The following is a 20949-nucleotide window of genomic DNA, read 5'->3' as shown; positions in this document are numbered from 1 at the left end:
AAGGTCAGGTCAAAAAAGGTCAAATTTCAAAGTTGATATTTTTGCATAAAATGGGTATCGATTCGATGCAGCTCGTCACGGGGAGTCTAATGGTGGTCTTTGTTTTGCGCTACGAGGTCTAGAATTGCTAAAAATTGAGTTTGAAAATTTGACGTCATCAATTTTGAACAGTTTTTTCGCTATAACTTGGCCAAAAAAAGAGGTATCGATCTCAAATTTGGTATGTAGATAGAAGGCAGTAGGGACTATCACATATATTCCGGTTTTTTTCGAAATTCAATTTTTTTTTATTTTTTGGCTATTATAATCAAAAAATCTATTTTTTATTTTTGGGGGTCAAAATCCAAAAAATTCGAAAAACCGAAATAGCAGTTTTGTAGCCCTTTTGATTTCACACCTTTTATGTTTGAAACATTTTTCTGTATCTCTAAAGCTGTAGGCCTGACAGCTCTTCCCGCGAAACCTTTGTTTGGGTCGAAAATGGCAAAAATTACGTCACTCTGACGTCATTAGCGGCCAACCTATCATAGCCTTTGGAAAAATTTTTGGTCACCATGTGCGCTAGCTGCTCCCGGGAGGGTACTGAAAGTTTGGTGACGATCGGCGCAGCGGTTCTCGAGATATATTGAAAAAACTAAGGGGGGGGGCAAAAAAATGCCCCCCCCCCCACCGCCTGGAAGGTTAAAGCAAGGGTAAAGCGGATGCCCAGAGTGGCAAGCAGGCTACAATGAATTAATTTTATTTCAACTGTCTTCCACATTTCAAGCACCGAGCTCCAAGCCTTGCCAAGAGTTGAACAGCAAAAGTTAGTCTTGTAGGTCTTTGACCTCAATATTCGAACAGCTTTTAGCGAATCTTCGCGAATAGGTACGTTAGTAGGTAGGTAGGTAGGTATAGGTAGATAGGTATATAGGTATTCCCCGTGAGTCATGATCTAGAGCTAGAGCGGGCGCTATATTGACAGCATAACTAAACTAGTTAATTTTTTAGCTTGCCATGTACACGAAACAGCCCGTCATTGCATTGAAGCGTGCGAAAGTCTGCTTACCCCGTGATTTTCTGGTACTCTGCCGATTTTAGAGATCTAGCTTACAGGGATTGTTGGAGCGTCAGCCGAGGATCGCGCCTGTGAGACCCAGTTTTGGTCAGATTCAGTTTTAGTCGCTCAGATATTGGAATTTTCGGAAAGTGGTCTTTCTCAGAGAACATGCTGTTCAGGCTGCTGGTTCACACTAATTTGCCAGAAAAAAAAATACACACTATGGCAAAGACGATAGCGGTGATATTAAAAGAGAAACTTCATACCATACAAATCACATGCTACAGTAATTAAAGCTCAAGATAACTATAGTCGGATTTGTTAAGCCTGTCTAATCGCTTAAAAAAACTTAAATGAAAAGCGCACGTGAAGCCTCGATACTTTCAGCACTTGCTAGGTGAAAATATTCAAGAAAATATTACCTTGCTGTTGATTTTCCTTTTTGACTTTCTGTTCATTCCATATAGCGTGTCTCGTGCCGTATCATGTTGTGCACTTTAAGTGATCCGATAAGCCTAAAAAATCCGACTATAATCGATGACGGGAAGGAAACGTGTATCCACAAAGCGAACCTTATCACTTTTTGTTCCTCTTTTAGTTATCACTCTTTTTAGATATAACGGGTGGTCAGTATGAAACTGGACAAAGTTTGAATTGTTACTATGTCAAAAGTTTTCAAGCGAAAGCAACGAAAATCGCGTTACCGTGCCATTATTTTGTTGTGATCACGCTCGCCCTAATGGATGTGTGACACTGGACCTCTGTCAGCCGCCAAGCGCACGCGCGCTGGCAGCCCCGCCAATGGTCTTTCGCGGCACCTCCGGGTCGATTTGACGGATGGCCTGCTGGATTATCTGCTTCAATTGTGCGTCTCAGCTGACCTGCCACCTTCCCTTATACACTTTCTGTTTGATGAGCCCCCACAGATCCTCAATGGGCTAAATCTGAGGGGTACCTGGCGGGTTCATGTCACGTGCTATTTCAGGCACCCCAGCCTCCTCAAGAAGTTTCGTGTTCTAGCGCGCGTACTGTGATTGTTGCAAGGTCGGAACCTAACAGAGCATCATGCTCTGTGTTCTGAGACTCAATAAGTGGTAACAACACGCCATTCAAACACTTTTCATAGCACAGTTCGCCCGTTTCATTGCCTGTGCTCGGCAAGTAACTGGACGCGCGAGCCCCTCGGACTCATGGCAAGCCAGACGGGCATCTCGGGTGGGTACTTGCTCCCAGGTCGAAAGCGAAGGTGAGATCCACATGTGGAATAATGTCTCCACCAGCTGAGGTGTAAAATTCGGCAATGGAAGGCATTTTGCTGCCACTACAGGTGAAATCAGATTCATCGTCCATATACACCTCCATGTTTTTGCTATCCTGCATTGGACCCTGTGACATACGGCACAGGCGGTTTTGCTGTGTACGAAATTGTGCCTCCGTCACCTTTATCCTATTTCTGTACCTGATTCCTGCTTCCGGACATATTAATTGGTCATACGTTTTGAAAATTCCAAAATTTCTTCCCAAGTTCCCAGAGATCACTGGGAGAGCCCCAACTGTTCGGTGACGGCACCGGTTTGTTTCTTCCGGAGCTGAATGGGCATTTTCTTGGTGATCTTGCCGTGCCCACCATGCAAAACATCTGCAATTCCTCAGAACTTATCGATGATCAGATATTCTTAAGATCTGGTGAAATCCTATGGCGTAATGTGACGCATAATGGTAGCATTTTTGTAATTTGCGTTATTTTCAAAAACTTGCGCGAACAGGTCCCGGAACGCTTGCTGACTTACCGGCGCAATGTTTTCTACTAGTGAATAGCAGAAAGTTGAAATCTGAGCTGTTAATATAAAATAACTGGAAGTATTCACCTGCCAAAAATAATTAAAATCTGTCCATTATTGGAGATGCTATGCTTAAGCAAATTTTGTCCAGTTTCATACTGACCACCCGTTACATGATCAGTGAATACAAATGTGAACTAAACTACCGCTTACCTACGATCATGGGTGTATGAATCTCATGAAATAAGATATAGAATTCATATTTTAGGTTTTATTAAACCTTTGTAATATTATTAAACTCTTAAAATTTGGCTGTTTGAATAAATTTGAGACGAAGAGCATGTGCAACGTAGTTACCAAAACGAGAAACCTGAGTTCCTTTGCAAGGAGGACGGGCAATAAACAAAACAATCTACTAGAACGCATCGGTGTCTCATGTATAAAACAGCTTGACGTACTGCAGTCAGTCTACTAAACCTAAGAAAGAACACATTTAAAGTGCAACCGCTATTAATTCACGTGCCTTTGCATTGTCTCTTAATGTATCCGAGAACATTGATCTCACGGCATTTCAGACAGATTCAAATTTTTCTAGACTATGTATTTGTTACAGTAATCAAAAGGCTCAAAACACATGCAAAGTGATTCAAGCGCTTATAACTTCGTTCTTTTTACGTTACCCAGACTTAGGTGAAGCCGGGTGAAGCCATTCATCGGAAAATTAAAAATAGCTAGATTTGAGGTTTCATCTTCGTTCGGGTAAATGCTCGACTTCTTTTTCATACCTATCAATTGATATCGAATGTTCGAATCGATGAATTGACAGAGACGAAGCCCACGCTAAGCAGAGCTTGTTGCGGAGACCTCAAACACCCGTCGTGTTATATTGCAAGTGCAAGTGATTATATTGAGTGCAACTCTTGTATTGCAAGTGCAAGTGAAGCGTTGACGATAGTTTGAATCGTTGAATTTATTTATCTTGCAAGCAAGAACAGAAGGGAGAAGGGGAAATAAATTTATCGCTTCACATGCGTTTGCAATGCAAGCCCAAAGACCGGCGTAAGTTACGGACTCGCTTTATGAAACGAGGCCCTGATCGCGCAATTTCAGATAACGGAAGAATTTAGATTAGATACCAAGATTTAGCGAGCCCACCAAAGCTGAACACCGTCGTCTCGTTAAACTGGTTGCGGCTGCTCCTACTCCAGGCTTTCCCACCAACCGAGACCATCCCCGTCAGTAGTTACATCGAGCGCCAGGGCGACTCGAAACAGAGCTCTCGCCACCACCGCGGGAGTCCAACGCTTCACCAACTGACCTGCGGGATGAACTTCATCGTATTTATTGTGACAAGGGCGTCACGTTCCGAAAGTTATTGGTAAGTCTGTAGGTTAACTTAATGGTTAACTTTACGCTACCAAAGCCATTCTTACCATGCAGCGCCGAAGGGCTAATGCTAAAATTCCTAAATAATTGGTAGGGCCTGACCCTACCTGTACACGACACCCATGCACTGTAAACCAAATCTACAAGATGCTGCCTTCCACATGCTTCGCCTGAACTCAACAACTTGAAGCGAATTTGACTTCCGGGACGATGGGATGGGTGTGACATCTTATGCCATGCACGAAATCACCATCACTGAACTATCTAATCTAAGCAATAAAAAGTTGCAAGAAGAATTGTGAGCCGCGCAGCGATTATGGATGATGATAAATGTTAAGCATTATACTTGTATAATGTTGTTGCTGGAGGCAATAATGCAAATGTGCAGAGCGTCGCTGCCCATTGTTTTCTGTTGCCGGGTTTAGCAGACACGTGGCGTCCCAGAAGCAAGGACAGACTGTGAATTAACGTGCCAGACGCAAGGACAGTCGTCTGACCTCATTGGTGACTGCCGGGAGCGCAGAGCGCGGCCGCCGCAGGCTGTCAGGGGCGGAGGGCGGCCGTCACCGGCAGTCCCTGGACGGGAGGGTGATCGCGCCGCCCTCGGCTCGCTGTCAGTCTGTCAGGATGTCTGTGTGTCTGACCTCCTGGGCTGTGAGATGGGCCCGCGGAGCACGGTACATACCTACCTGAGCAGCGCGGCCTCCGATGTCTCGGTGGATGCTGCTTCAGGGCTGCGCTTCACGCGGTTCTCGATGGAGATGAGAACTCTCGATGGGGAAGAACTCTCGATGGGTTCTCATTCATCTCGATGGAGATGAATGAGATGAGAAGTCTCGATGGGGAAGATGAATTAGATGAAAACTCGATGGAGAAGATGAGTGGGATGACAATTCTCGATGGAGAGGGTGGATGAGATGAGAAGGTCGACTTCAGCAGCTATGCCGTGCTATTAGCCCGTCTGAAGGGTTTGTTTGCGTTCTGCTTTATTTATGTGATAAGCTTAGGACTTTGCAATTGCGTAAATGTTAAAGGGGTGCTAAACTAAAGATATGTTGCACCATAACTTTCTCACTGAACTAACTTACAACTATGTCCGAAGCTACTACTATATGTTAAGTGGAAGATCACCGATCGATGTCGGCATTCTTCATTGCGCTTTACCATAAAGCTGACAGATACGCGCAAGTTTGGAACTCTGACCAGTCGCCACACCCAAAGACACCCTCGCGACCAGCAGGGGACCAGCCCTTAGTACCTGCTCCGCTGGCGGGAGGTAGTGCATCCGCTCCACACGGTAACATGAAACGTCCTGGTGCACCACATCTGAACTTTGGGGCAGCGTGGCCGGCGGCACGGCGCGGCACTTACATAACCCCGCCAGCCGGCGATGGCCGGGGGCGGCGCCGGGAGGAGTTCTGCACTTCTGCACAGGCACAAGTCCCGCGCCCGCCGAACTGGGGCATTTCCTATGCTAACCACTCGGCAGGACCGCCGAGCGGCAATGGATGGACCGGCCCGGCCGGGCTGTAGTTGGTGACTCAGGTGAAGACATAAATGAATGACGATACGATTCTCCGACTGAACGACCGTTTCGGTAGAATAGCCCACACTGTTCCACGAAAGGCTTGCAACACCAAATATATACACTAGCCTTCCGGTACATGGGCCATATCGAGCGTTCATTCATAATTAGCGAAAAGGCGCTGAACAAGAAAGGTGAAATATAAATCAGGCCGTGGCTGTAGAATCTGGTGCAGGGTGACCGGACCGGGTCCGGCACCCACCGGGTAGGGCTCTGCCCTTCATGTCCGTTTGTTTTGTGTCTGCCCTATGATGGATCACCGGGAAGCGGTCGTCCTGCAGACAAACCGCTGCATCTCAATGGGTCCGTCTCAGGACGGCACACGGACATCCTGAAGACTCGATGACTATCGTGACCTTCCACAGACGGGGGCTGACGTTAACGTGCCCCTCTTTGATGATATGCACATTGTTAATGGCCTCCGATAGCATGTTATTAAGAAAATGTCGACGAAACGTTCTTTGTATCGATTATTGATCGTATTCTCCCCGTCTCATTTTAAGTGTTCGGTGATAATAAACTTTTTGCAATGCAAATGGAGGATAGTAGCTTTGTTATTCGGATTATATAAGCTCCGATTTTTTTCCAGATATTTTGCAGTTCGTAGTCATATCTCCGTCGTTTGTGAACAAACGTTAAATGAGCCCCGGACTTCATGATAGCCAACTCGTATGTATAATAAAATAACAGGAAAGCTTTTTCTCTTTTACACTGTTTCGCTTTCACTGAACTTCCCCGTTATTAATTCAAGATTCACAATAAGTGTCCGTAAGTCTGGCTAGTGCTACAGCCATCGTGCGTTCCCCTTTCACCGCTATCCAGTAAAAACCCAAGGATATGTGGGGTCCATTATAGAAATCAGTGGATGACAGCAGGCTCGCTGTCATCTAAGGAAGGACAGAGGTTACAGCGGCGAGATTCGAGAGCGATTGGAAATGTTTGACACAAAATGGCGGCATTGAGGGAGTACAAACTCCCAACTTGATTAATGCATTTAAAAGATTACGCGTCATCGAAACGTGCAAAAATTAGAAGCAAATGAAGGAAACGGTTTGCCTATCAATCTTGTTTGCTTATGTACATTAAGTTGAAAGAGAATGAATTGAGGGAAAAGCGTTAACAGAATACATCAAGAACAATACAGAAAAAGCAATCGATTGCCGAATGAGATCGAGTTAACATTTTAGACGTTGAACAAGCAAGAAAACGAATTCGATTCAAAATAGGCTTACTAAGTGGTCAAATAAGTTCTCTTCCCACTTTCAAAACATGAAACAGATTATTTGTAGTGCCGCACTCTGGTCGTGACTGAATCGCCTTTTCATTTGCCCTTTTGCACAGAACAAACCCTGATCGTGCCCTGTATGCCATGCAGTCATATGGTGATGCGATGGGGGCTGTTCTGATTTCTGTATGCTCTCCACATGGTCAGTGCATCATTAGAGAATATCGCCCCTTTCCGATCACTGCAGCCTGCGTCAGTCGTACTGACCGCTGAGCCAGTTCGTCCTCGCTCACGCTCAGCGGCTGCTCGGAAATATATCCTGGGGAAGGCGAGGGGACTTCCAAAATCACGCACGAGTCAATTTCACATGGACCGACAGTCAACATATCCAAGAAAATGCAGTGAGAAATAAGTTCGGAGTAAGTACACGCGAACAGTTCTGAAATTTCTCGTCAAATCAGCGTTCTGTTACCCTGAAGCCAAAGGCGATCTAAAGGCTCGATTTCTGGCTATAATACTAAGGGGAACATTTTGAACTTCGCTAGAATGAAAGCCACTGTCATCAGAATGACGAATCACCTGCAGAGGGCGACATGAAACCGTTTAGTGCAGCGCCTTTCGTCTAAGAACAGCAGGATTTCATGTGCTGAATAAGTCGTGAAACGCGCCTCTTTGTCGCCCGGAAAAGCCGAGTCGATGTGCGAACGTTCCGCGATCCGCCACTGTTCCCGTCGGACATGACTGGACCAATGACAAGTGGGAATTTCTTTTACATATTTGATTTGAGCATAAAAAGAACATTAAAAATTTTTCAATTATTCATTGCTACGTTGATTTATCAGTAAAATAAACAATTTTGGAGAACCATATCATAAGCAATTGGGGAAAAAACGCCATGAGACTATGAGTAACAAAGATGCAAGGATATAACATCAAATGACGGCCCACAATGTTTCAGTCTCGATTTGAAACAGCAAACCTCACCTAAAGTGAATCTTCCGAGCAGTTTATGATATTTCCCTGCGGGGAATCGTCTCGTACATAGCTTAAAATTTAAGGGGAGACTAAAAATATATGCAGGAATGTGCCAAACTTAGAAAAATTATGCTCCGGTCGCTGCCCTCCTCCGGATCTTCTTCAAATGACGAAAATAAAATAATTGTTCTTTTTACACGAAGAGATTTAATTTCTAACTGATTCGCTTCGAAGGCGATGTTTTTTTATAACGAAGGATAGCTATTCTATTGTTAAAACTTAAATAGTTTGACAGGCCGCAATATTCGTAGTTGATTAACTACCTATATTTTGATTATTAAAGGCTTTCTAATCGCTTTAAGTGCTTTAAGCAAAAGCGCACGTGAAACCTTAATGAGTTTGTTTGATATACAGGATACCTATACAACGTCGGCTAGTTGAAAAAAATTGACTTTCTATTTATTTCTATTGCTTCTCTCGTGCAGCATTTAGCTATGCACTTAGAGCGAACCAACAGGCTTAAACAATGAGGGCATAAGTTTTAGGTATTTCTGGTGTGATTAAATAGGAAATGAAAACCTATCGTGTTTGACATATTTGGTCTCGATAAGAGGGGAATTGTGCATGTTTTATTATAGAATTTGGACATTCCATTAGAATATTAAGGATATGAGATAGAAGCAGATTATCGCATCTATGTTCTCACATAAATAACTGAATTTTCTGCTCCGGAAGAGACATGGATACAATGAGGCGTATGTACGTTAGATGTTTGAATATTAGAGGGACTGTTCCTCCTCGGGGAAAGACCTGATTGAGAGCCAAACTAACCTGTGTGCCAAAATGTTCACAATGCTGCAATTGTCACGTGTTCCCAATTTGCGTTGATCAATATTTGAAAGCCAGTCTCGATTATGAAAGGTTTGCAATTTTTCGGCCAACTTTGAATTACATTATGCAGTATACTTAGGCATTGGAAATTCGAGCCATCAGACAAATCTTTGAATTACGAAACCTTTGAATTGTCATTTTCATGCATCGTCATTTTCATAATAAATATCACCATGATCCCACGAATCTGTGCGTTTTATGAGCTATACGTTTTATGAGCCGAACTATGAGTTCATGAGGTATTATCGTTTTTACAGGCGCTAGGAATGCGAGGCGAAGAACATGCAAATTGAAGTTAGTTTGCCAGTCAAACCGAGTCGTTGTGGGAGCAGATTATTTTGCAGTATTTCTGATTGATCGGTTGTCTGTTTTAAGCCTAAAGTGGAAACTATCAGCATGAAGAGTACAAAACCGCTACAAAATTAAGGTACTTAAATTTATCTCAGTAACTTTAGATGATAACTGCTACTTTGATGCCTTTTTGACAATAGTTAAAAACTGAACCATCATTATGCCAGCGTTAAGTCTCATGAGTGACTTGATGGATATTTTAGCATACAAATGCGGTAAAATTGAAGTGTGTAAAATACACATACAGTAAATGATCGGCACGATCATAACCACTTGGGCTCATACATGTTCTTTTTGCCAAATGAGACGCCCAGTAAAGCACGGGCTAATCTACAAAATTGCGGAACAGTCCCTCTAAACTGCCATGTCGTAAACTGACCATGGTATTGGTGGGAAGTGAGAACAGAGTGAGACACGAGGGAAGGGAGGGAGGTGAGAACAGCGTGACACGTGTGGGGGGGGGGGTGATAACAGGGTGGTGAGAGGTGGAAATTATATAATGCCGTGTGGGGGTGCCGCGTGCGCGTCGTTATCTCACCTGCCAGCGCCTCCGGCGGAGGAGTCGGGGGTGGCAGCCAGTAGGGCAGCATCGGCTGCAGGTAGGCAGGCGGCTGCAGCAGGGGCGTGCGCGCCGCCGCCGTTCGGGCTGCGTCCATGGCCAGCGGCCGTCGCTGGCGCTCCTGAGGGGTCGACGGGGCACCGGTCACTGGTCGGTCACGGCGGTGCACCGTCGCGTACGGCGCGCGGCCGCGGCCCGAGCGAGCGAGCGAGCGCCGACCGGCTGCCGTCGGGGCGGCGCGCGCGGCGGCCGGCCGCTCGATACCGGGCCACCGGCCGCCGCCGGCCGGCTCACCTGGGCCCGAGCGATGGCCGAGAGCTGCAACTCAGCCATCGATCCCGACAGATGGACGGCGCGGCGCCGGCGGCCGCACCGGCTGACCGGTCAGCGCCCGGCGCCTCTCCGGCCAACACTCAGCTCACAGCCTCAATTACAATCTATATGGGCCAATCAACACGGTTCAGTGCTCCACACTGATTTAGAAGAGAGTCTACGTCAGCAATTAGCAATCAGGGCATTCAGCACTTGGTTGAACTAGCTGTTGGTGTTCCATTCCGACAGTTTATCCGGCGTTTGGCCGGATCAGCACTCGGTCTGGCACGGTTGGCCATCTGCCTTTCAAACGTTAGGTACATCCGGCATGTCCAGGACTTAACATCCGGCACGTCCGTGCGATCCTCTATAACTAACTTGAAACGTAACTAAGTTCCTTTACTTTGCCTCCTACTATTATAAATCATTTCAAACAGCGACATGAATTGCCACGAAATATCTAGCCATTAATTTTGCAAATTTAATATCATTAGCGCATTCCAAAACATTTTCGTCCTGACAAAATAAAATTGGTTCTGGCAACAAAGCATACTTTCTTCCAATGCCCACTAACTTCTGAGAAGTAAGTCGGCTGCATAATTATTTAATATTAATTATCAAGCGAATATCGCGATATGACTGAGCCCGAACCAAAGCAGAATCGTCTATTAGAACGATAATGGGTAATGGAATCTTCAGACTCCATCTCTGTATCACCGTTGCCCATTACGTTTCCTCACACTCACCGCTGAAAATAGTCATAATGAGGCTATCAAATGTCGTGGAAAGTGACACCAAGCGCACTAATATAGAGCATTTCGCTAATTTAGTTGATTTTCAAACATTTTTTTAACTAGTAGCTTCAGAAAAGATGCTTTTTAAACGGCCTCCTTGCAATAAAATACCAACTGATGGGTGAATGAAGTACTTGTTGACGACTTAGACCAAAGGTCGTTATCTAAATATGCCAGATAGAGCTTAAGCCAGGTGTTTAAGTTATAGTGGAACTGTAGTCGAAATCATCAATAATTATTTCATTCACCCAGCATTTGGTATTTGATTGTTAGGAGGCCATTTAAAAAGCATCTTTTCTCTAACATTATTTGACTTTTTCCTAAAAAGAGAACAATTCAATACAAGGACTACCTACGTTTGAGAGGCAAAGTACATATGTACTTAACCCGCGCCCTGGTGGGGTCTGTTTATAACGCGACCTGGTGGGGGGGGGGGGGTATTTTTTGCCCCCCCCCCCCTCGTATCTCCGAAACTACTGGACGGATCCGCAAAATTTAAACGGCATTCGAAAGGCCTGTCAAATTTGTCAAGGGAAATTTTTCAATTGACCAAATTTCATTGACCTCGGGGTCACCGATGACGTCACAGGTCAGGTCAAAGATGAAATGTTTCACCGTTCACGGGTCATCTAGGGAATGCGCTATAACACCGAAGAAAACGCATTTTGTCGAGAATCAGCGATAGGGCGTCAGTTGCCTAGTACATATGTTGCTATAAGAGGTCACTGACATTACCAGGTCAGGTCACAGGTCAGGTCACCAAGGGTCACAGGTCAGGTCACATGAACCTAACTTTAGGTACCTACTAAGGTTGTGTGATGCATGTTTTATGGCCACTTTTTCATTTCCAACTCAATGGTGTTGGTTATAAGACTATCAGGTACGGCTTAGGTCACTTTCTGGTGAAGGTCAGGTCAAGGTCAGGTCAAAAAAGGTCAAATTTTAAAGTTGATAGTTTTGCATAAAATGGGTATTGATTCGATGCAGCTCGTCACGGGGAGTCTAATGGTGGTCTTTGTTTTGCGCTACGGGGTCTAGAATTGCTAAAAATTGAGTTTGAAAATTTGACGTCATCAATTTTGAACAGTTTTTTCGCTATAACTTCGCCAAAAAAGAGGTATCAATCTCAAATTTGGTATGTAGATAGAAGGCGGTAAGGACTATCACATATGTTCCGGTTTTTGCGAAATTAAAAAAAAACTTGTTGGATTTTTCGGCTATTATATTCAAAAAATCTATTTTTTGATTTTTGGGGGTCAAAATCTAAAAATTTTAAAAATCCGAGATATCAGTTTTGTACCCCTGTCAGTTCTACAGCTTTTATGTCTTTGTCGTTTTTCTGTATTTGCAAAGCTATGGGCCTGACAGCTCTTCCCGCGAAACCCTTTTTTGGGTCGAAAACGGCAGAACATGACGTCACTCTGACGTCATTTCCCGCCAACCTATCATAGCCTTTGGAAAAATTTTTGGTCACAATGTGTAAAATTGATGTCCGGGAGGGTACTGAAAGTTTGGTGACGATCGGCGCAGCGGTTCTAGAGATATATCGAAAAGTCTGGAGGGGGGGGGGGCAAAAAATAGCCCCCCCACCAGGGCGCGGGTTAAGCTTAACACTGCTCCTTTGATTCAGTTTAGTTATGGGTTGGATATATGACTAGGAGACCAGTTATTTCCAAAGGTCGCTTTGCAGGGAAACCCTGTGAAGATCATACGGAAAAGACAGCATGGCAAAGCCGATCTCACCATACCAACTTTCCAGCAGCCACACAAACATTTTTTTGTAATTTGCACTGCCATATCACACAAAAGCTACATCACATTGTTCACGGTAACAATAAATTATAAAACAAACATTCACTGATGTCCTTAAATCAATTTAGGCGCCATACTCCTGTGAAGATAAGTACATACCTGTATGCATCGCCTCCGCAAGATTTGTAACGTCTGAACATTCTTACAACTTACACATTGCTGAATATTTAAACTCTTTACAGATAAGCCTATATCTCCTTTTGCATGCATATATGCTTTATTTCATTATTCGATTTCTATTGAATTATCCCTTCACCAAGAAGACACGGCTGTTCTTCCGAGTCCGCTCAGAGGCGGACGTTTGTTACCTTCGAAAATAAAGACGTCTCCGGTGTAACTAGGCGACGTGACCAGTGGCGCCGGTACCTGCAAGTTTGAACTCCAGCGGGCCGCGTCTCGGAGCATCCGTCAGTAACCATACCATGCAGGTATCCATGTGGGCGCCGACCATGCCGTCAGTGGGCGCGCAAACCGTCCTCCTCGCTCCGCCGGCTGTGCGGCCGGTGCTACGTCTCCCGGTGAAATATCACGATCCGGGCGCCACGGCCGGTTATATATTCGGCCAATACCGACTGTGGATCCCCGAACCTTCCATTCGAACCGGTGAATCATGGGTTTTTCCACGAACCCCCTTATTTGGTATATGGGAATGCTCTGGAGCCAGCGGTCATGACCTCACAGACACTTATCCCCAAAACGCGCGGCCTATCACCGCCCGGCCCGGGCCAGTGTGACGTCATCCGTAGCGTCACAGCGGAAAGGCCAATGCGATTGTTTTGGTGGGAGACACGCGCGTGTCATGTGGCCCAGCCCACTGCGCAGTTACTGCGCTGCAGGGCCGGCAGCTGCGTGCCGGAAAAGTTCCGCTAGCCTCGGCAGACCGATGCGGCGCGGCGATTAACAAATAAACCGGTCCGATTACGACTGCGGATGCCCATTTTTACTCCTTCTCTCCCTTGTTTGTCTTTCTGAATGGTTGAGTCAGGCGTGGAAAGTGCGAAGACGCGGACACGGAGTGGCTCGGGTGGCTTCGCTGAGCTGCAAGGACATCCCTCCGGGACTTCAGTGTTTTCCCATCATGACTTCATAGTTAAGCCCACCGGTGTGGCGGCTCTCTCTATAATCCTGCATTACGGAAAAAAGAACAGCAAACTATCTGAGGCTGGTGATTTTGGAACACAAATTTTAGACGTATAGTAATAGGCAAAAACTACGTCATGCCCGTGTGCCGTAATGTTACGTTTTATCTTTTTCCATGCATCTTAATGCATGGATCAATTTCTCTTTGATTGACACCTCAATTCTGACACGCTTCTTTCGATAGGGAACCACTCTCATTGTTTTTGGGCTCGCGGTCACTGGCAGTGGACTTCTCGCAAATCATCTACATCCTCGTTGATCAATCCCTGGAAGGCCAAGCGCCTCGCTGCAACTGGTTGTCCATGAGGTCCCCATGAAACCCACGCGCTGGATTTGAAAACGAAAACAACCCGCTGCAAAGGTGTCGGCGTCGAGCCCACTGAGGCATCACCGATCGAAATTTGGCGCAGCTAACACGACGTCTAACGCCACCAGCACCATCCATTTATCGTCTATTATATAAACTAAGTAAGTACCGGGAGCCAGATGAGTGTTCAGAGTCGCGGATTCTTCAATCGATCGGGGTCAAAAATAGCGCGGCACAATCTCGCAGCAGACTGAAGCGCTCAATGCGTCGGGTCTGAGTCGCCATCAGATTCACGCCTGGCCGACACTTATTGACCAAATGCTGGTGATTTACGTAACCGATGGTGTTCGGAGCCAGTGTCAAGGTCGGTGTCCTGGTCAGTCTCCTGGTGCAGGTCAGCTCCGGAACGGAACGCTCATATGCATTTATTACTTGGTGGGTGCAAGTCGAACGGAATGGACAGAGGAGCAGGCAATCGGCAAGGACACCTGCAAGCCGAGACCTGACCAGCCGGTCCTGCCGGAGTTGCAAAATACCGGGTTTAACGTATTCCTCCTTGCGTGTGTCGTAGCGAATGAGTGGCTGTGCAATAATGAAGAGTGTATGATATTGTACGTGTGGATGGAATCGCCGGGAAATGCGAGACGGGACAGGTTCACGTAATACGTCAATGTGCTAGGCAACTCATTGAATACATTCATCGTGTTGATCGTGCTCCTCAAAATCATTACACCATACTTATATTCTCATACGCCGAGATATCTCTTAAGTATTACCATAGTGTAATAAATAACAAGTGAAGACACTTCACCAATGTATAATGCAAACTCATGTAACAACTTTTCTTCAGCTGGAAGTGGGCTATGTAGCTACTCACGCTGCAGTATGACGTAATAAAACGTCATAAAACGTCACTCCCTAAATCATTGAACGTTATCCTCAGCCTACATCATCGTCTTCCATGCCCCGTCATGATGGATTTTTTAATTGACTTAGACATGAAAACCCACGTTTTTTATTCCACTAAATGAAGGTAAATATTCCCAGTCCCTTACAGAATGCCTTGGTACACACAAAATCAAAGGACATCGATGTGCCACAGCCCGATGAAAGTCCTACTCGATCAAACTGCGCTCTATCATGCTGAACATCGTATCAGCATTCACTCTTATTCCGTAACGTTACTCTCGAGAACCCACTGTTTTTATTGCATGTATGGTCGCTTACTGAATGCATTGTGACAGAACCGGTATGAAAATATTCAAAAACAGAGGACATCATAACACCACCGGCTCCTAAAAGGTGTAGGGTATTTTGACAACGTCTCTAAAACATAACCCATTTTGATCGGTCCTATGAATGACATAGACTAGAGAACCCATGTTTTTTATTGCATTTAATGAAAGAAAATCATCGTATTTTCTTATAAAATGCGTGAAAATATTCCAAATCAGAGGACATCGATGTGCCACAGCCCGATGAAAGTGCTCTTCGATCTAACTGCGCTCCAACATGCTGAACATCGTATCAGCATTCACTCTATCCCGTAACGTTACTCTCGAGAACCCACTGTTTTTATTGCATGTATGGTCGCTTACTGAATGCATTGTGACAGAACCGGTATGAAAATATTCAAAAACAGAGGACATCATAACACCACCGGCTCCTAAAAGGTGTAGGGTATTTTGACAACGTCTCTAAAACATAACCCATTTTGATCGGTCCTATGAATGACATAGACTCGAGAACCCATGTTTTTTATTGCATTTAATGAAAGAAAATGATCGCATTTTCTTATAAAATGCGTGAAAATTTGCAAAATCAGAGGACATCGATGTGCCACAGCCCGATGAAAGTGCTACTCGATCTAACTGCGCTCCAACATGCTGAACATCGTATCAGCATTCACTCTATTCCGTAACGTTACTTTCGAGAACCCACTGTTTTTATTGCATGTATGGTCGCTTATTGAATGCAATTTGACAGAACCGGTATGAAAATATTCAAAAACAGAGGACATCATAACACCACCGGCTCCTAAAAAGTGTAGGGTATTTTGACAACGTCTCTAAAACATAACCCATTTTGATCGGTCCTATGAATGACATAGACTCGAGAACCCATGTTTTTTATTGCATTTAATGAAAGAAAATGATCGCATTTTCTTATAAAATGCGTGAAAATTTGCAAAATCAGAGGACATCGATGTGCCACAGCCCGATGAAAGTGCTACTCGATCTAACTGCGCTCCAACATGCTGAACATCGTATCAGCATTCACTCTATTCCGTAACGTTACTTTCGAGAACCCACTGTTTTTATTGCATGTATGGTCGCTTATTGAATGCAATTTGACAGAACCGGTATGAAAATATTCAAAAACAGAGGACATCATAACACCACCGGCTCCTAAAAAGTGTAGGGTATTTTGACAACGTCTCTAAAACATAACCCATTTTGATCGGTCCTTTGATTGACATAGACTCGAGAACCCATGTTTTTTATTGCATTTAATGAAAGAAAATGATCGCATTTTCTTATAAAATGCGTGAAAATTTGCAAAATCAGAGGACATCGATGTGCCACAGCCCGATGAAAGTGCTACTCGATCTAACTGCGCTCCAACATGCTGAACATCGTATCAGCATTCACTCTATTCCGTAACGTTACTTTCGAGAACCCACTGTTTTTATTGCATGTATGGTCGCTTACTGAATGCAATTTGACAGAACCGGTATGAAAATGTTCAAAAACAGAGGACATCATAACACCACCGGCTCCTAAAAAGTGTAGGGTATTTTGACAACGTCTCTAAAACATAACCCATTTTGATCGGTCCTTTGATTGACATAGACTTGAGAACCCATGTTTTTTATTGCATTTAATGAAAGAAAATAATCGCATTTTCTTATAAAATGCGTGAAAATATTCAAAATCAGAGGACATCGAAGTGCCACAGCCCGATGAAAGTCCTACTCGATCTAACTGCGCAGTGCGCTCCAACATGTTGAACATCGTATCAGCATTCACTCTATTCCGTAACGTTACTCTCGAGAACCCACTGTTTTTATTGCATGTATGGTCGCTTACTGATTGCAATTTGACAGAGCCAGTATGAAAATATTCAAAAACAGAGGACATCATAACACCACCGGCTCCTAAAAAGTGTAGGGTATTTTGACAACGTCTCTAAAACATAACCCATTTTGATCGGTCCTATGAATGACATAGACTGGAGAACCCATGTTTTTTATTGCATTTAATGAAAGAAAATAATCGTATTTTCTTATAAAATGCGTGAAAATATTCAAAATCAGAGGACATCGATGTGCCACAGCCCGATGAAAGTGCTCTTCGATCTAACTGCGCTCCAACATGCTGAACATCCTATCAGCATTCACTCTATTCCGTAACGTTACTCTCGAGAACCCACTGTTTTTATTGCATGTATGGTCGCTTACTGAATGCAATTTGACAGAACCGGTATGAAAATATTCAAAAACAGAGGACATCATAACACCACCGGCTCCTAAAAAGTGTAGGGTATTTTGACAACGTCTCTAAAACATAACCCATTTTGATCGGTCCTATGAATGACATAGACTCGAGAACCCATGTTTTTTAGTGCATTTAATGAAAGAAAATAATCGCATTTTCTTATAAAATGCGTGAAAATATTCAAAATCAGAGGACATCGAAGTGCCACAGCCCGATGAAAGTCCTACTCGATCTAACTGCGCAGTGCGCTCCAACATGCTGAACATCGTATCAGCATTCACTCTATTCCGTAACTTTACTCTCGAGAACCCACTGTTTTTATTGCATGTATGATCGCTAACTGAATGCAATGTGACAGAACCGGTATGAAAATATTCAAAAATAGAGGACACCATAACAGTACCAGCCCCTAAAAGTGTAGAGTATTTAAACAAAGTCTGTATTATACGAGTCATTTTGATCGGTCTTTTCCTTCACTTTGACTTGAGAACCTATGCTTTTATTGCGCGAAATGAATGAGAGTCATCGCATGTTCATTGTTCCTATTGAATGCATTATAATATGCAAAACCAGGGGACATCGATGCGTTTCAGCCTGGTGAAATGCCCAGTTGATGAATAGCTGTTTGGCTCAATTTAACACTGCGTCGGCATTTACACAGCTTCCGAACGATATGCCTGATAAGAGAACATGAATTCTTAGGTATTGCGAGCTGTGGGGCCTGTCCCTGTGTTCATACGCTATACCCATTCTGGCATAAAGAAGACATTCTTAGCTTGTAAAGATGTGTAGTAAAAATAGGTTTTTGGTCTTCTCATTATGTTTAAGTGATATTTCATTTCAAGTTGCGTATAGAGGGATTTATTTTCGGTGTTTTGTAGAAAATAAGGGTGAATTAGCTGTTACAACCAACACTTATATAACTACAAGCTTGGATAGTAGTTTCTTGGGTTAGAAGTTTTCACTACAGTGATGAAACTTTTGCACTACAATGACGAAAACGTCATCAATCGTCATCAGATATCGCTGATTTTCTGAGAGAGCACTTCCGGCAGAAGAAAACGCATTACACAAAATAATCGAAGTGTCTTCACTTGTTATTTATTACACTATGGTATTACCCTAGCCCTGCAGGAAACATTGCACGTAATCTTTCCTGCACTGCTTTCTGGCACGGTTGATGACCTACAGTTCTGGAGTGTTGTTTTTTTTTTTTGTTAAAAATCTTTAAAAGAGGTGATTTTAATAATTAAATTGTGAGTTAATGAATGGATAGCAGTTAAACGACGTATGGGAAAAATCTTACTGAGCTTGCTGGACGAAAAATGGAAACCTCGGTTGCCTCGGTCTTCAAAAAATCTCCGGCACTCGGATAGGCCTCGTGCCTACGATTTTTTAAAGACCTCGGTTTCCATTTTTCTTTCCCAGAGCCTTGCAGTAATTACGAGCGAGCGAGCGCAGCGAGCGAAGTGAGTCTTTTCAATATAACGGAAAAATCTCAGTATGAGCGGCCCGGCCCGGCCCGGCCCAGCCCGGCCTGTAACGCTTTTGAGAGGCTTATATCTCAGCAACCGCTGGACCGATTGGCCTGCGGTCTTTTTTGCTGGGTAGCCCCATTCCTTCTACCCCGTAATTGACTACTTTTGATACATCTCAGTGACCGTCGTGGCACGTGCCACGTGAAAAGTCAAGGGTGTTCAAGCTGTTTTGCAAAAGTAGTGATTTTGAGAGGCCCATATCTCAGCAGCCGCTTGGGCGATTGTCTTGCGGTATTTTTTTGTAGGGTAGCTGCATCCCTTCTACCAAAGGTCGGATATTCTTGATCTATGTGAGGGACCTCCACTGCACGTGCAAAATACAAAAAGAAGAGGTGCCAAATTTGTTCCCATTTCAATAACTCGGTAATAACTGGGGCGATTTCGCTGAAACTTGGCATACAGGTAGGCACCCACCAGGCAATGCATTCCCATGTGTTGCGGTTAGGGTGCTACTGCCACGTGCGCACGTACAGGGGGCTCTCCCAGATCTCGAGAACGGCTGGGCCGATTGCGCTCAAATTTGGTACACGGTTGGGGACCAGTTAGTAGGGTGCCGTGCAAAAGTCAGTTGGACCCCTTTTGCACGTGCGCACGTGCAGAATGCCGCTTCCAGATCTCAGCCGATTGCGTTCAAATTTGGCACACCGCTAGCGACCGGTTAGAAGGGTGCTTTGCACAAGCCCGTTGGAAGTACCCTCTCGCCCTTGCGCACGTGCAGGGCTCACTATCTCGCTCGCTCGTTCTTCGCCCAAAAGGCGTTTTACTGGTGTATATTGACGTGCTTATACGGGGGTGCATTTTACATCCGGTGCTCTTACAAACGTTGTAAGTGAAATTCTGTGTTCCTGACATGAGTTAACACCGGTCGGCAGATGTATGTGTGCAATTTATAGTCCAAAACACCTTGATGGATATCTTTAAGTGAGACAAAGCGTTCGAATGTCGCGCATCCAGCTTGGATGTGCCACAGTGAATACTGTTGGCTGTTAAAAAGCACGTGTTTAAAGCGGTACACGATCCGCCGATGCTTATCCGACCGTCTCTTGTCACTGTTCGTGTGCTACAACAACAAAATACCCCACGCCACAAACGTCGACATCGTTAAATGCATACGACGCTGAGGTGGACGTATGGGACTACATGTTCTACTGGTATGCACGTGGACTTGCCACCGACGTCTGGTCAGCCGGCTCCTCCCATCTGATCGATAGGGTCTCACGCCGACTCCGTGAATGTAAAATAGTGAGGATCTGCCTAACCTATGCGGTAAGTAAGCACATCGGTACCAGAACTTGCACTTCATGGGATCTGCAGTTACAGCGAGTGGAATACACGACTTGTGTGTCCTTCCTATAATGGAATGCCTGGGCTCTTTCAAACAAACAGCAGACCTTCAGCAAATAAGCCGGCAGTACAATTGGAAATGCTGCCTAAACACAGAGGCCCTGATGATGAGATTTCTCCTTTGTCGGGTGAGACAAACCGCGACACGCTGCTTAAGCAGAGCTATCCTATCAAAACATTGAAAAGGACGGACATTCTCTGTCCGCCAGCCTCTCGTCTTGGTAAGGGTTGGCGTCCAAGAGCTGAATTGTAAACGAGCTGAAGGCATCCTCCGGTCAATTGACGGCGCCATCGGTGTCCAGCGGTGCCGAGGCCGCCGAACAGGACTCAGTTTGGGGCACCCTGCTGACTCAACTTTGCATGACATGTGCATCTGCGCAGAGCGGAATTGCACGGCAGCCTTTAATTCGCAG

General features: G+C 44.8%; 1 protein-coding gene across 5 annotated transcripts in view; it reads right to left on the bottom strand.

The window, feature by feature from the left end:
* LOC122370372 (hepatic leukemia factor-like) overlaps window positions 1–20949 on the bottom strand; it is a 60806-nt gene that overhangs the window by 19068 nt on the left and 20789 nt on the right. For 2 of the 5 annotated variants that reach the window (XM_043345913.1, XM_043345914.1), the window contains exon 2: window positions 9772–9913. In XM_043345913.1, coding sequence (XP_043201848.1) covers window positions 9772–9889 — 118 coding nt within the window. In that variant the 5' untranslated portion in view covers window positions 9890–9913. Of the gene's footprint in view, window positions 1–9771; window positions 9914–13018; window positions 13241–20949 lie in introns of those variants that run through there. The other 3 variants (XM_043345910.1, XM_043345912.1, XM_043345911.1) reach the window with 3 other exon arrangements.

This window comes from Amphibalanus amphitrite, unplaced genomic scaffold (assembly GCF_019059575.1).
Source record: "Amphibalanus amphitrite isolate SeventyFive unplaced genomic scaffold, NRLGWU_Aamphi_draft 001127F_arrow, whole genome shotgun sequence".
Taxonomy (NCBI): Eukaryota; Metazoa; Arthropoda; class Thecostraca; order Balanomorpha; family Balanidae; genus Amphibalanus; species Amphibalanus amphitrite.
The sequence above is the reverse complement of the archived record's forward strand: the minus strand, read 5'-3'. Positions and strand labels throughout refer to the sequence as shown.